The following is a 15,171-nucleotide window of genomic DNA, read 5'->3' as shown; positions in this document are numbered from 1 at the left end:
TCCATTTCGGTGAAATGTCATTTGACGCTCTCAATGCGATTCGATTGAAAACTTGTTATAGCTACGTGGTAAAGGATAGCTTTTATGATGAAAGTTTCCTGGTCGATACTCGATTCTAAGTGAATAGGGCTTAATATAGGTTTCTAGCAAAATAGAAATGCCGCGAAGACTTGGTATCGTAATATTTTTCATGATTTCAATTCAAAATTCATCATCATGATTCGAATTAACAAATTGTGTACAACTTTCAATAATAACATTGAGACGGTCAGAAAATTAGACAGACTAGAGATTAGAGACTTTATTGCCGATAAGGCAAGTTTTGCCACCTTGTAATGTCCAATGTTGAACACAATAATCGATACGGTAACGAGTAGGAAGCTTGTAATCAAACATGTCAACTGAACTAGGAAAATACGGGTCCAAGAGCGGACATTTAGTGCTCTCGACTATCCAAACTGTACGATGTCGAGTGACATGTTTTTCAAATTGATTGTTATTACAATGGTGTAACAGTTCAATTCCATTTGCTAAAATTCTATATTGAAGATTTGCAAGAGAAAATTCAATATACAATTCCGATGCAGTTCACAAACGAGAAACAATAGCTACCACAAATCTATATAAATACAAAACAAACTAACGAATTTTTAATTGAAATGCCACTGAACAAAATGGAAACTTGTGGAAATGGCAGCATTTACAGCCGTGAAAATGAATTTTCGAAAAGTGTTTCCTTGTTTTATTTTGTGCTAACTTTACGTTCCTTGTTATAAGCGTACCAAACTCTTTACTTCATTTGAAGCTTTAATATTGGAAATATTACTAGATGATAGCATTCCTTTCTGACATTATGAAATGTTTAATTTAGAAGAGAAATTACAAAAAGATACACATTTCACAGGATAGCAAAAATATTTAATATTTTCAAGAGTCTGAAATTTTCTTTCTTGATGAATGATTTGACGCTGTTAACTGTTCAAATTTCGTAACTTACAAATCTAATTAGATTTAGCAATTTTTTAAATTATAATTTAAATTTAATGCATAAGCTATATAAAACATTTAAAACTTAGTATGTAGCCTATATGTTCTTCCAGGTTAGGTTCATCATCAAATTTATCGAGATCCGTCGAGCCGGTCTGGGGATACCTAATAACATCCATCCATACATCTAAGTTTTTGCATTTATAATATTAGTAATATTGAAGACTTTTTTGATTACACTTGCGTCATTTTTCCTAACGAAGTCAATTTAACGTAAGGAGTTTTTAGGTAAAAATTGCTAGATATTTCTTCAATAAATATTGGCATCAAAAGACTAGGAAACTTTTCTTTCAATAGAATTATTCCTGTTTATTATTTTTCATTTTGTAGTCTATATAGAGGTGAAAGGTGCGACTACTAGCTTTGGTGCAAGAGAGCTGAATACAGTTCCGCTTTGCTTTCAAATATTACGTTCATTTCAATCCAGAATTTCGAGAAATATTTTCTTCTTTGAGTGTCGATGGCAATTCTGTGAATGTTACGGATATATTTTTACTAACCAATACATAACTTACTTACATTGGAATTGTAAAACAAACACAATGGCCTGTTTGTAAACTATCAAGTCGTATTCTCAAATAGTTCGCATTATTAATTAGAAGAAGTGAAAATTAAAGATGATTAAATTTAGTATTAATTTAAAGTATCTTCACTAGTCCACACTGAAACTGAATCACGTGCTTCGCGGCTAGCTTGACGTCTCTAGCTGTCGCCCGCGACTCCGTCCGCGCGGAATCATAAAACTTGCATCTATGCAAATTACAGCAATATCCGTTTAGTCGTTCTGAAGATACCTTCTAACAAATATTCATCTAAATATCTAAACTTTCGCATTTATTTAATAAGACATATATTAAATTGTAGCCAGCGGTTAACGTGAACATTTACATACAAGCACTAAGGCTTCGGACTTAAATAAAAAAGCACGTCATTCGCTGTAAGCCTCTAAGCGTCCAGTAATTTAATAAAGTAATTAGTAAGTAATAGTCTCAACAAGGAATTTCACAAAAAAGCTCAACGTATTATTTTATTTCTAATGTTATTATGTCATAGCTTTATTACATCGTTTTCAAAGCTTGAATAGTTCTAAAATATCTGACATAGTTAGAGTACCAGTTAGTAAGAGGCTTAGAAACAAAGTAGATAGAACTTTCCTCAATTCCGCGTATAGCTACATCGAAATTCAACGTAAATACAAAGTTAAAAACCATTTTTAAGCACAATAAAAAATTTAAAATGCGAATTAAAAACGAAAGGAAAAACAATATGAGACAAAAGTAATCAAAAGCAAACATTGTCGCTATGTATTAAATTAAACTGAAGGGTATTAATTAGCGGCACGAAATGTTTTGTTCTTTACTCGATCATTAATACTTAATTGAATCCTTCATTAAAATGCTAAAAACAAACACACCTTACACAGTTGTTTACAATTATTTCCATTTCAAAGTTAATTAAAAACGGATAGTCTAAGATCTTTTTAAAATAAATAAATTTCAGCTTGATACCTTCACGCGTTCCTGAGAAAAAGTTTCTTGACATACAGACGGACTAAAAACAAAGTGATCCTATAAGGGTTCCGTTTGTTTCCTTTCGAGGTACGGAACCTAAAAAATCTGCCGAATACTAATGGATGGAGAAATATAGAGAATTAAGTAGAAAAAAGACAGAGGAAAAAATTCTTGAGCTATTTATAATTCCATTTGTTAATTACTGTAAAATTCAGAATATGCTTGAAATGAGTTCACGGTTTGCCATTGCCTTCTGAGCTTGACGCTAAGTAATTGCGACATTCATAATAATAGATCTGAAAGCTATACAAAAATAATATTTAATTTTTTCGTGAAATCGCTCTTGTTGAAATTACAATACAGATTTAATATTTGTTTTGTAATAAATATTTTACAAAAGTATCATATTAACAAGTTGATTGATGGACATTTAAAACGTGTATTAATATTTTATTAATTCAATAAGCAATCAGGCGGAACTCGCGTAAATTCCTCATAATAATCGGATTAAAAATTTAATTAATTTAACAAATATAGGTAAAACAGCATTTATATATATGTTATCATTAAAAGCGCAAATTATCCGCTTTCAACGTTTCTTACGAAGACTACAATCTGAGTAACAATGGCTTATGAAACTATTGTGTGTGGCGGTAGGTTTTATTATTCAAAACAATGGCCCAAACGCTAGGATTGTGTACTTTTACTTGCTGATTCTAACTAGCATTAAAATAAACATATTAATTATGCATATTTTAACATTTATGTGCTTTAGTTCCTGAGTTACACAATATTAATCTAGTAGACATTTGTTTTATCTTACTAATATTATAAATGCGAATGTTTGGATGGATGGATGTTTGAAGGTATCTCCAAAACGGCTGAACGGATCTCGATAAAATTTGACATACGTATAGATTATCTGGAAGAACACATAGGTTACTTATTAAGTTTTTTTTTTTAATTCCGCGTGGACGGAGTCACGAGTGACAGCTATTTTATATATTTGCAAAATACAAACATTCAGAATAAAAATCTCCTCACATTGGTGGATAAAATTGTAAGAAAATACTTAAATAATAGCTACATTGACTTTGGTGGTTTATGAGGTGTAAATTATAATTCTTCCTTTTAAAACAAGATGCCGACGAATAGTTTTAAAGTATAACTCAGTAAGTGTAACTCAACCATTTGCCGCTTCACCTAGTTGAGAAAACAAAGTAAGTAGAAGGTTCTTCAGACTAAGAGCGCTTTGTAACATCAACTTCACAACTCATTGAAATTGTGGTCGCCTTTCTCAAACTTATGCTCAACGACTATGTACTACCTAAATAAATAATAAAAAAAAGTCATCGTATTCGAAACCGATTGCCTAGTCATCCCTAAGTTAGCTGGCCCCGTAGAGTTGGTTGACTGTACAAATATATTTAAATTTCTTCATGTGTGATGTTTTCCCTCACTGTAAGAACGTCGGGTAAATATATATGTATTCTTCATAGGCCGTCTATTATATTTACCTTATTGTCTAACACCGTGCCCACTAATGTATTTTATATCGAGACAACATAACACTTAAAATATATACATTTATATAATGCTATTTGATTTGGTTATATAGTTATCATATAAATTGCAATGCTCTATAAAGAGGCTGCGGCTAATATCTTGGCAACAAGGGCGTCGCCAGCCGATGACTAAGGAGGGGAGTGGGGGCTATCCAACGTTATCAAGGGGGCCAGTAGATTTTTTTTTAAATCCAGAGATAGAATTAACAAACCGTGATCTTTGTAGTATTGTAGGTACATTATTATTTAGAAGTATTTTATTTTCGATTCTCTGAAGGGGGTGGGGCAGCAGCCCTCTCATGCCCTTGGCGACTGCTATGCTTGGCAAGAGACAAATCAGGTCAAATCATACTTCATTAATCCCTATTGAAAAGCTATCATCTTTTATCTGAAATTGAATGCCGTCATTACGTTTGTACAAAAATAGACATAATGAAAAATAAACCACTTTTATAATAATTCGTAGACAAATGTACGTAAACAAATACGTTCATTTATATAACATACAACCGTACAGCATAATTAATTAGTTGTTTAAAAAGGGTTTCATACTTCAACAGTTTTTTAATTCTAAATTCCATATAGATCAAAAGCGTCAGGCAAACCAGAAGTAATTTCCTTATGACACAGCGCATTTGATGTTATAACTAATTCTTTCTTTCAAACTCCACAGCCGAAAGACATGAAGTCAAAAGTATTGTAATCTTTGTTTTTTTCTAAGGAAATGAGCGAGACAACAATACATTACGACAAAGGAAATCCACAATTATATCAATTGCAAAATATCATAAAAGACAAACGATAGAAGACTGATGAGATAAATATTAAATTCAAGTTATACAAAGCAATGTTGCGTTTGCACACTGCACTGGGAATTTGGGGATTTAATTCAGCAATAAAACGACAGCCAAAGGATGGATGTTTGCTTGAGGAGAGAAACTGGGTACATTAAATATTTATCAATCCGCAGAGGAACGACACGTACCTGTATCTTTGATACTTTGTGTATATATTTTAACGAAATTTTTCAGTCAATAAAAGTCCTAGATTTTTATATCAAATTTACCTAGATCATCGTGAAATGGAGAACGATATTTAATACACCTACGTACAATAATAAACTGAAAGAACACGTAAAGCTAAGCAGGCGAAGCTCGGACTATTTTTATCTAGTGACGTCATTAAGTGCTAATTGGATGAAAGCCGCGCCCATAATCAAGTAATTAAATGCTCCATACATTCAATTAATGTTATAAAGAACTATAAAAATTTCACAATCATATAATATGAAAGGTACACAAGTAAGGATCATTTTAAACAACTTCGCCTATTTTAATTAAACCTATTAACTTTATTTTATTAAAGCTTTCAACTTTAATTAAAATATGAAATATAATTACATTCTTTAATGTTTTACGATGCAGACAAGAGATATTGTATTTTTTAAAACATCATAACGATATTTGTACATATAATATCAGTACTCGTCCTTTCTAGAGTAGCATTATCAATAAATTTGACAGAAATACTAACGTATAGATATAATTTGGAGTTTGCAAAACATTTGCGGGTTTCCACTACCGAAACATTTATACACATACATAATTAAAAAAGAAGAACGGGGTATTGAATTTGTGTATACACAGTCCAGGAAACACACGACCATAAAAGACTGTCAAATAGAACCATATACTCGGTAATTCTAATTATGAAAAAAAAAGATAATAAGAAATGACCCCACTTACATAATCAAAGCAAAAGCATAAAAGATTTTTTGACCAAAAAAAAGCTTAGAAATAAATAGAATAACACCTCTCACTTTAAAATCGCATCAGTTCCATCTTTTCTGTCTGGCAACAAAGTATAGGTAAAGGGATTTTGACGTCATTGAGTTTTCAAATAAAGTTATGAAATGCCTTTACGTCACACAATGATGTCACTAGAGAAATGCACGAAGCCATGTTATGTTTACGTAATAGTTCACGATGAAAAGAGCTGAAATTCAGGGCTCTGCCAAGTTTAATATGCATACCTCTCGACTAAGAATTTTATGGTGCGCTCGCGTACTTCAAAACTACGCCAAAGACCAAACTACAAAAGACATGTTCATTACACACATATTCATCCTAAAAGTTATTTTTTTAATAATTATTCACAGTGGTTTAAGAACACATTTACCTTAGAAAAAGTACTTAAGCATTACTTTAATATATTATACTATAATGCGCTAATTCATTTTTATTGTTCATAGGATCTAACAGACCGATGTCAGCGAAGAATACAAACAGTATATTCTAACCTCTATTGAATATATTAATATTGTTTCTTTACAATGTAATGGCCAAATAATAGAATAAGAGACATATGTTGGATGGAACTGCACCTTCTTTCAACAAGTACGTTATTAAAAATAAAATTAAATAAGCTCAAACACAACCTGAAACCTAAGAACCAAGCCAAGTCAATATTCTGCTTCAATTGGTTCAATTCAATAAAAGTAATTATCAATCAGCAAGACAGTCAAGTGCGAAACATGGCACAATATTTTTTTTCATGTGTACTTCCGATCACTGCCTAATACGAAACTCAAATTTTAAAAACGTATAATATTAAATAATTCAACATAATAATACATCATGAACTTTTTAAATATTTAACATCAATTTTACACACGGTACAATTTTTAAAATAACCAAAAGCGCTTGTCAAAGGGAGAGAGAATTTATAAATAGAATTCACCAAAGCGTAATTGGTGCAAATATCCAAATGTCACTAATTTTGGAAGTGGAGAGACAACTGGTAAATACATTTTTATGCTTCGAGGGAAATACATTAAAGTATTTTAGATAAACAAAATATGAAAATATTATTTAAACATGAGCTTTTTAATATTTGAGGTTACCTAAAACTTTAATTTATTACTACAAAGCTCGTGAAACTGAATTTATTCCACACTTTATTGAATGAAAAGTGCAGCACAAACAAAAAGAGAAGATCAAACAAACAATATACAGATTAATGTATACGGATTGCTTATTAACAAAATGAACGAGTAAAAGTTGGGTTGTTTAGTTTGAGAAAAAAAAACGTTAATAAACACACAAACGTCATTCTTATGTTTAATATCTGTTTTATGTTTTAACAAATAACAACGAAAGTCGTAATGAATTATCAACAAGACGCTTAAACTTTCATCGTTAAAAGTTGTCAGTACAAATTCATCAGACCAATTCCAATAAACGAATGAAATTCAAATGCAAACGATCGTTTCAGACACGATTGCACTAAGTTAGGATATTGGGAATCTACAAATAAAGTCGAAAAGTGTCATCAGAGATTTCAACGACACGTCAAGTGTACAAAAGTTTCTGACCATCACAAAGTCGACTTTCCGACTCGGATATGGCGTGTTGCTATTGTACTATTTGTGGTGAAAATAAATAAAATACAAAATGACAAACAATAAATACGTTAATTAGAAATATTATCAGAAACGTATCAAAACTTTTTAATGATTGGTAGATCTCTACAAACTTACATAACTAATAAAAGTAAAGAATTTTTTTAAGTCATTTGGTATAAAACAACAATTTCCCACAACTTCAGTATCTGTTAAAACGTGTGTAACGTTTACAACTCATATAAAATTTAAAATACGACTTGGTTGTAGCGGCAAATTATTTAACAGAGCCTATAATTTTATAAGTTTCGAATATAACTTAAACGGTCTATCGAACAGCATTAACTATACCTTTGTTACCGAAGTTTTTTATTAATTCACAAAATTATTATTATAAATAGTGTAAAATATTGCTAAGGGAAATTCAATCCTCAAAGATTATTGTTATTGATACAATAATTTAAATATATTAACTCAAAATATATGTACGTTTATACTACAGTTAACGGCTACATACTTCGGCAAGTTGAGGCAAGTTAGGTTCGTTCGGCCTTTGTTGTCGGTTAGTCGCTAATGTGATTTACAAATGACCGCTTCGATGCTCCCAACTTCACGTTGAGTTGAGAGCTACCTGGCTGTATTATAAGAGCCATAATATACTCGACAAATTTTTTTATTGAAAATTGTTTGTACTCAAATGATAAATAAAGCGTAGAAGTTTTTTATAGACATAAGGAAAGTTACTAAAGTTCTCAGTCCGCTTTGTTTGATGTAGAGTACAAGTTACATCTTACTAATATTATAAATGCGAATGAACGGTACTGGAAGAACACATAGACTACTAATTATGTATTTTTTTAGTGATTTTATTATTATATAATAAATGCCATCTCCGAATGTATTAAAATCATTGTTACAAGTGCAGGTTGGTAGTGGCGAAACAAGACACTACATGAATGTCATTTTCTGTAGTGAATATCGTACTATGAATTAGTCTAGTTCGAATACTACAATTATGATTTTGCTTGAATGTACATTTCGAATCACATTGCTCCTGAATTCCCAAGAAGCAATAACAGTTTCCAATAATTTGAACAATGCAAGTGGCAGCTGTGATACGTTGATGTGGACATACATTAAATTTAAAGATATTATAGTGTAGTGTAGTATGACATTTATTAACCCTTATTATGGCAAGATTTCTTTTTTGAAGAAAAGCAAAAAACAAAGTTAAAAATTATTTTATAGTGATCGTATATTTTTGTAAAGTTATATGTATGGTATACTATACAAAATGAACATAAGAGTTAATATTTAAACAGAACTAAAGTTACGAAATAAATAGCATTTACATAATTTTACAAATCTGAGTAAGACTTCTTAATTTTTCTGGACGAATTATTAATACGCAAAAAATAGTTAAAACCTTAACAGGACGGCTGTATTTTTTTGTCTATCAATAACAAGTTAATAAAACATTCAATCAAAGCAAGCAAATAGTGGCTATAACCTATGTTTTCTTAGCGAATTGAACAAGCAGTAATGAAAATATGTGAGTTTAATCAAAAGCGACCAAAAGGTTAGGGTCGTATTCGGGACCATGTTTACTTTCACGTTAACATGATCGATAAACTAACAATAATTGATTTCAAATTAGTACTGAATGAATTTGACCGAATCTCGATCTGATAATTTCAATTATGGTAAGCTTTGTGTACCTCTATTAGCATGAAATTACGTGCATATTGACGATGTCATCTGTCATTACCAAGCAAGCCGCAGAACATAGTATTATATATACGTATGTGTTTCTATGTAAATTACATGGCTAAACCCATGTTATTATCGTTCGTTAACCCTATATGTATGTATATGCACAAAATTGAATAATTCTAGGAACATAACAAATATTATATAATATTATGAAAATAACATTTTAGAAATAGTTACAGTAATATTTTTTTTACTATTATAAGTTAGAAGCGATACTTAATTAGGATTTTTTACTTGTACCAAAATCATATTATTATTATTTTATTATCGCTCTGTGCAAATCTTATTATATTAAATTTAATCTATTTTTAATAGGAGTATTAATTACCCACGACATTAATTTAACTTTATTGATACATCTTTTGATATTTCATGCTGAAATAAGTATTATTGAAATATTTGACTAATATCTTTATTAATAATATTAATTTATTTGGTTAAGGTTACGGATTCCCGATCACGAGGTCGGGGGTTCGAGTCCCGCCCTCCGATTAATGTCGTAAACTGTGTCCTAACACAAGCACAGAGCTTAGTTGGAATGGTACAAGAAATACTAGTAAACTTACATAACAATAATAATTATAATACTCAGATTACTTCGTTTGATGATTAGACTAAAGTCGAAATGATTTTTTATTTATCATCGGAATATACAAATGGATATCTATATCTATATAAAAGAAAGTCGTGTCAGTTACACTATTTATAACTCAAGAACGTCTTTACTGACATGACTGAAAATTGAAGAGAAGGTAGCTTAGATATTCTCTCCTCCTCCTATGTCCTTTTTCGAATTTATGACTTGAAGAGCTGCTTTTTATTTAACTTACTAATATTATAAATGCGAATGTTTAGATGGATGTGATATGGATAGATGGATGGGTGGGCTACGCTAATTAAGTTTTTATATAATATATCCACGCAGACGGAGTCGCGGGCGACAGATAGTTTATAATAAAGTTCTTATCTATATTAAAATAATAATATCCTTCTTAATACGCAGAATTAATAAATTGCAGATTATCGCGTATAATTTATTTGTTTTCAATAACAAATCAATTTAATGTTAAAGGTATAAAATACTTAAGACGGTATCATACAGAGTCATTGCGTGTCTCATAACATGGTTCTAACGAGTCCAAATTGCTTTACTAAAGAGCCCAACGTGAAGTCATTAGTTGAATAGATAAAGGTCATTAACAAATTATCATACCACTGTTATTAACTCTTTGAAATACGAACAAATATTAATTAATATTTGCAATAATATAGTGATAACGAGAATACTATAACACAAATTAAATATATTTCCTGTGAAGAACTTATTAACGATTCTTTGAAGTAATAATATTTCATTTGCAATTGCTCTTTGATGTATAAATACTTTTAGTAACATTCAATTACGATATAATCGGAACATCTACTACTCTGCGCAATATCATTTCAATGCAATGAAGTTGATTGCTTCCTAGAAATATATTTTCAATCTTCATTAAAGTTCTAAAATAGGCTTGTTGCTCGTCTGTATTAATAGTATGCAACTGCCAGTTACCTACAAAATATGAACGTGAACTTCGGAAGGCAATATTCGAAGAGATTATTTTTAACACTTAATTTAAATAAATTGAACCTAAAACTACAAAATTCGAATATAAATTTAATGAAATAGAAATGCTTCGAAAATGAAAACTGTACTTATATTAACTGGTTTGTGTTTACGAATGGGAACTTTAATGCCTAGTATTTGATTTGTCACTTCGGGAACTGGAGTGTACTCTTGTACGCGACATTCCAACTGATGTATCAGTACTTTACTATTTCAAACATTCACACATATTCGAACATCGGAAATAAAATTGAATCTCAGAAATGAATTCAAATGGAAGTATTCTTCGAACCGTGTCATTCATGCATTCCATATTTTATTCAAAGAGTTTATAAAACTTGTAGCCTGTTTCCAGACACATCACGGTTCTAACACTGGTTATGCTTGACGGTGCACAAGGGCTACATTTACTATGCAACAACGTTCTATAATGCAAAGGTGAATACCAACGGGGAATTACTTTTCAATTTTTAATTTACAACAAGAAATAGAATTAATACTACGTACAATAATGAATTACTTCGTTTATATTAAATAGTTATTTGATGCCATTGATATCCCTGTCATTACAGATGAATGTATTCAAGTTTAAAAGTTACGTAATCTTAAAACCTGTCATTTTAACCTTTTGAATGACTGGCTTCGTAGCCAATTTATAACATTTTTTTTTCTATTTTTCCGTAAGTTTCTTAAAAAATTATATCGTCGATTTAAACATAAAAATTAATTAATTAAGTGTATGTTCATTTTATTAAAAAAAATAAACAATATTAAGGCGCATATACCTAATTCACTGGACTAACAAACGTTAGATCGCGTGTTTAGAGACGTGCCTGTGGTAACAAAGTTACCAATTATCGCTTTCCAAGAATTGCTTTAATTATTTTTACAGTTAAAACTTGTCTAAATTATGAAATATTTATTATGCTATTTTATAAATTTGTATACATTGAGTAAATAAGAATATATTAGTAATATTACCTTTGTAATATCGTTATTGAAATGAAAACAGCGGAAGATATTTACACCTGTACAAACAATACTATAAAATCGTACATTACACTACCTATCGACTGTGACTTCGTCCGCGGGGAATTAAAAAAAAACATAATTAGTTGCCTATGGCTCTATACCTATTCCAAATTTGAGCAAGATCAATGCACCCATTCTGGAGATACCTTCTACCAAAAATCCATCCATCCATCCATCCATACATCCAAACATTCGCTTTTATAATATTAGTAAGATGTAAGATTGCGTGCAAGTACGAATTCCAAGCATATAACAAGCTGTTTCCTACGACTTCGTAAGGGTGGATAAAAATAAAGGTTAGAACGTTTAGTAGTGACATGGTGCAAACAACTGCAGTACTTTTCGTAATTATAAGACAGAAAGTTTGGAACTCAGTATTAATAAAAAGGGTTATACTTACGGTCGCCGCTGCTGATGAAAACGATGAAGAAGATTATGCTTATCGTAACGAAGAGGGTCGTGAATCGCTTTCGAGGATTCGACGTTAGACTCCCAAAAGCGCGCGAAAAAAGTGGCCCATGGGTCATGGTGAAACTGTAACAAAATTAAATCCATATTATTGACTACACTATAGATAATTTTAGTATTCTTTACATTTGTTTTTATTTTCTTACTGTAAATTATATCTATACATATTAATAAAATAGTTGTGGTTGTATGTAATATTAAAAAACACATATTTGCTACACATGATGTATTTGCGTAGCTGATAACGAAAAACCAATTTTTTTGCAACTTTGTGAATTTCACAGGAAGATAGCTGGTCCATGCGGGCATATTATAAGCTACTTTTTTCTGCGCTAACGAAAACCGGGTGACTGCTAATAGACCATAAAACCTTATTCTAAGTAAATCATTTTTTTTTATTTCATATAAGTATAGGAAGGCTCAAGTAAATTACAATAAGTCTATGCCCATCTAGAGAAAGTTATGCGTCGATCAGTGAAAATCTCATCACTCAATTGAAAGAATTTTTCAGACGAAACGCGGATTATAAAACAACAGTTAATTTTATTTGACTTCAAACCAATATTTCTTTTGCTAAAAGCATTTGCCGTCTCATTACGTAGATTTAAATTCATGTTAATTAAACCGCATTATTTAATCCAAGAAAATGCACAAATCCCTAAACTCAGACAATGGATTAGGAGTTAAAATGTTAGAAACAAAGTTACCACGTGTAGAAAATCTGTTACTACACAGCACCTAATCCTTTTACAACAAACTACTGAAAGCAGTACGTACGTTTGATGAAATATTACATATATGTGGGACATTTTTTTTTTCTTTTAATGGCAACAATCGGCCTCTTTTATGGCAATTTTGAAACAATATGTCAGATTGGCGACGACCATGAAGGTTTAAAGTTCAATAAATAATATTAAAAAACGGACTATTAAGATTTACCTATCCCATATAATTTTTGTAGGCACGTTAGCGACAGTGAATTAAAAAAAAATTAAGAAGAAAACAAGGTAAGATTTCTTTAAGTCTAAACTTTTAAAGTGAGCGTTCGAGCGTTGAAATGCTAAAAAACGTATTAATTAACTGTTATCCACTCATTCGTTTCAGTGGCAACACTGACGTGTTGTAAAGTCGTAGTTTGTAAAATTTCAGAATTACAATTTGCTCAATAAGTATGTAGCAATTACAAAGGACGATTGAAAAAAAAATCAAATGGTACCTGTCATCGGTAAAAAGCCTTATAGCCATTTAATTAAAGAAAAAATAAATTTTTAATAGTTTAATTTTGTCTTAAATCAACATTATTTTAAATTAGCTTAAATTTCCCAAGAGTGCACTGTTTACAATAATCAAATAGGTTTCTAATCATGAGTCGAAATTACATCATACGTAATATTAAGTTACTTTTGACTATGTACATATGAATTTTTCGCGCTACCACTATATTTGTAGCAAAATAGTTATGAACACCGCTGTATATACAAAAAAAGAATAATATATGTAACTGTATATAATTTTTGTAAATATATTAGTAAGAAAAAGTCAAAGAAATTAGTAAGGAACGGTAAATAACAATGCTATTAAAAAAATCCCGGGAAGGACTAAGCAAGTCATTTACTTTGACCTTTTTTTACTGCATCTATTTTACTCATGTAGAATATGTTTTGGTACAATACTTCAAAAGTAAAATCGTAATAAAAAGACAAATATCATGGATAAATGTTAATTTAATATTTTGATTCGTAGTATTCGATCTTCGTCGTTACAAAATCAAACAAAAGAATATTACATTTAAGCAAAAAGGGATGATTATAAGAATCTTTAGAAATTATAATTGTTTAATAGCTATTAAGAGTTCGAATAAATCCCTCAAAGGAACAGTTAACGATTTGACCTTGGCCATATTCTTCGTACTGCGATAAATACCATAAATTTTATTTATACTATGTACTTCGAAACCTGATGACATAATGCGTAAACAATTTATGTATAAAAACTATTGAACAATTTATTATACTTAAAATATACGTTTCAACATATATACATTTAACATGCTCACCGTGGATTTCTGAGTTCAAAACATTAATATATCTGTGTTGTTAAAGATAATGACAGGAATGATGATATGTATTACAGAGATTTTGGTATCAGAAACCCACGATTAGTGCTTTCTTGTCATAATTAAATAACAACTGGGATTTCCTGCAATAATACGCGATTGAAATTTATCGGAAATGTGTTTTACAAAACAGATAACGGTACAATATCAGATTGTCTCAAGGTATACGTGTAATATATAAATAAGAGATTAATTTATTAGTGTGTTCTGAAAAGAAGTGACAATTTGAAAAACTAAAAAACATAAAAAAACAAATTAAGATATAGGAATACAGCGTGACACAACACATAGGAAGAAGGTTAAGCTATATGATAACAAATACAGACTAGATAGTTTGAAATTTAATTGTATACCGTCTTATCTATAGCATAGTTTAAGTAATAAATAGAAATAATGTCTTTGTCTAGTTTATTTGCAGACAATAAAATCATTTTTCTAAATAAATTTGAATGCAACAGAGTGATACATTGACAATATGCATCTTGGAATTTTATATCTACTTTACTTTGCAACCGTGAAGAAATGTCATTATTGATTTTTAATGGATATATTGAATAACATGATAATGATATATTATTACAAACGAAACAAAACATTATTCGAACTTTTCTGAATTTTAAACATACATTAACAAAATTAAATATTAATTTATA

The 15,171-nt window shown here is 30.2% G+C and overlaps 1 protein-coding gene across 3 annotated transcripts in view; it reads right to left on the bottom strand.

Moving 5' to 3' along the window:
- Positions 1-15,171, bottom strand: part of LOC106126139 (alpha-1,3-mannosyl-glycoprotein 4-beta-N-acetylglucosaminyltransferase A) — a 47,874-nt gene that overhangs the window by 20,188 nt on the left and 12,515 nt on the right. For all 3 annotated transcript variants that reach the window (XM_013323619.1, XM_013323618.1, XM_013323620.1), the window contains one exon: positions 12,335-12,468. In XM_013323619.1, coding sequence (XP_013179073.1) covers positions 12,335-12,461 — 127 coding nt within the window. In that variant the 5' untranslated portion in view covers positions 12,462-12,468. The remainder of the gene's footprint in view (positions 1-12,334; positions 12,469-15,171) is intronic.

The sequence above is a fragment of the Papilio xuthus genome, unplaced genomic scaffold (genome assembly GCF_000836235.2).
Source record: "Papilio xuthus unplaced genomic scaffold, Pxut_1.1 DF825017.1, whole genome shotgun sequence".
Lineage (NCBI taxonomy): Eukaryota > Metazoa > Arthropoda > Insecta > Lepidoptera > Papilionidae > Papilio > Papilio xuthus.
This window is presented reverse-complemented; position numbering and strand designations above follow the sequence as displayed.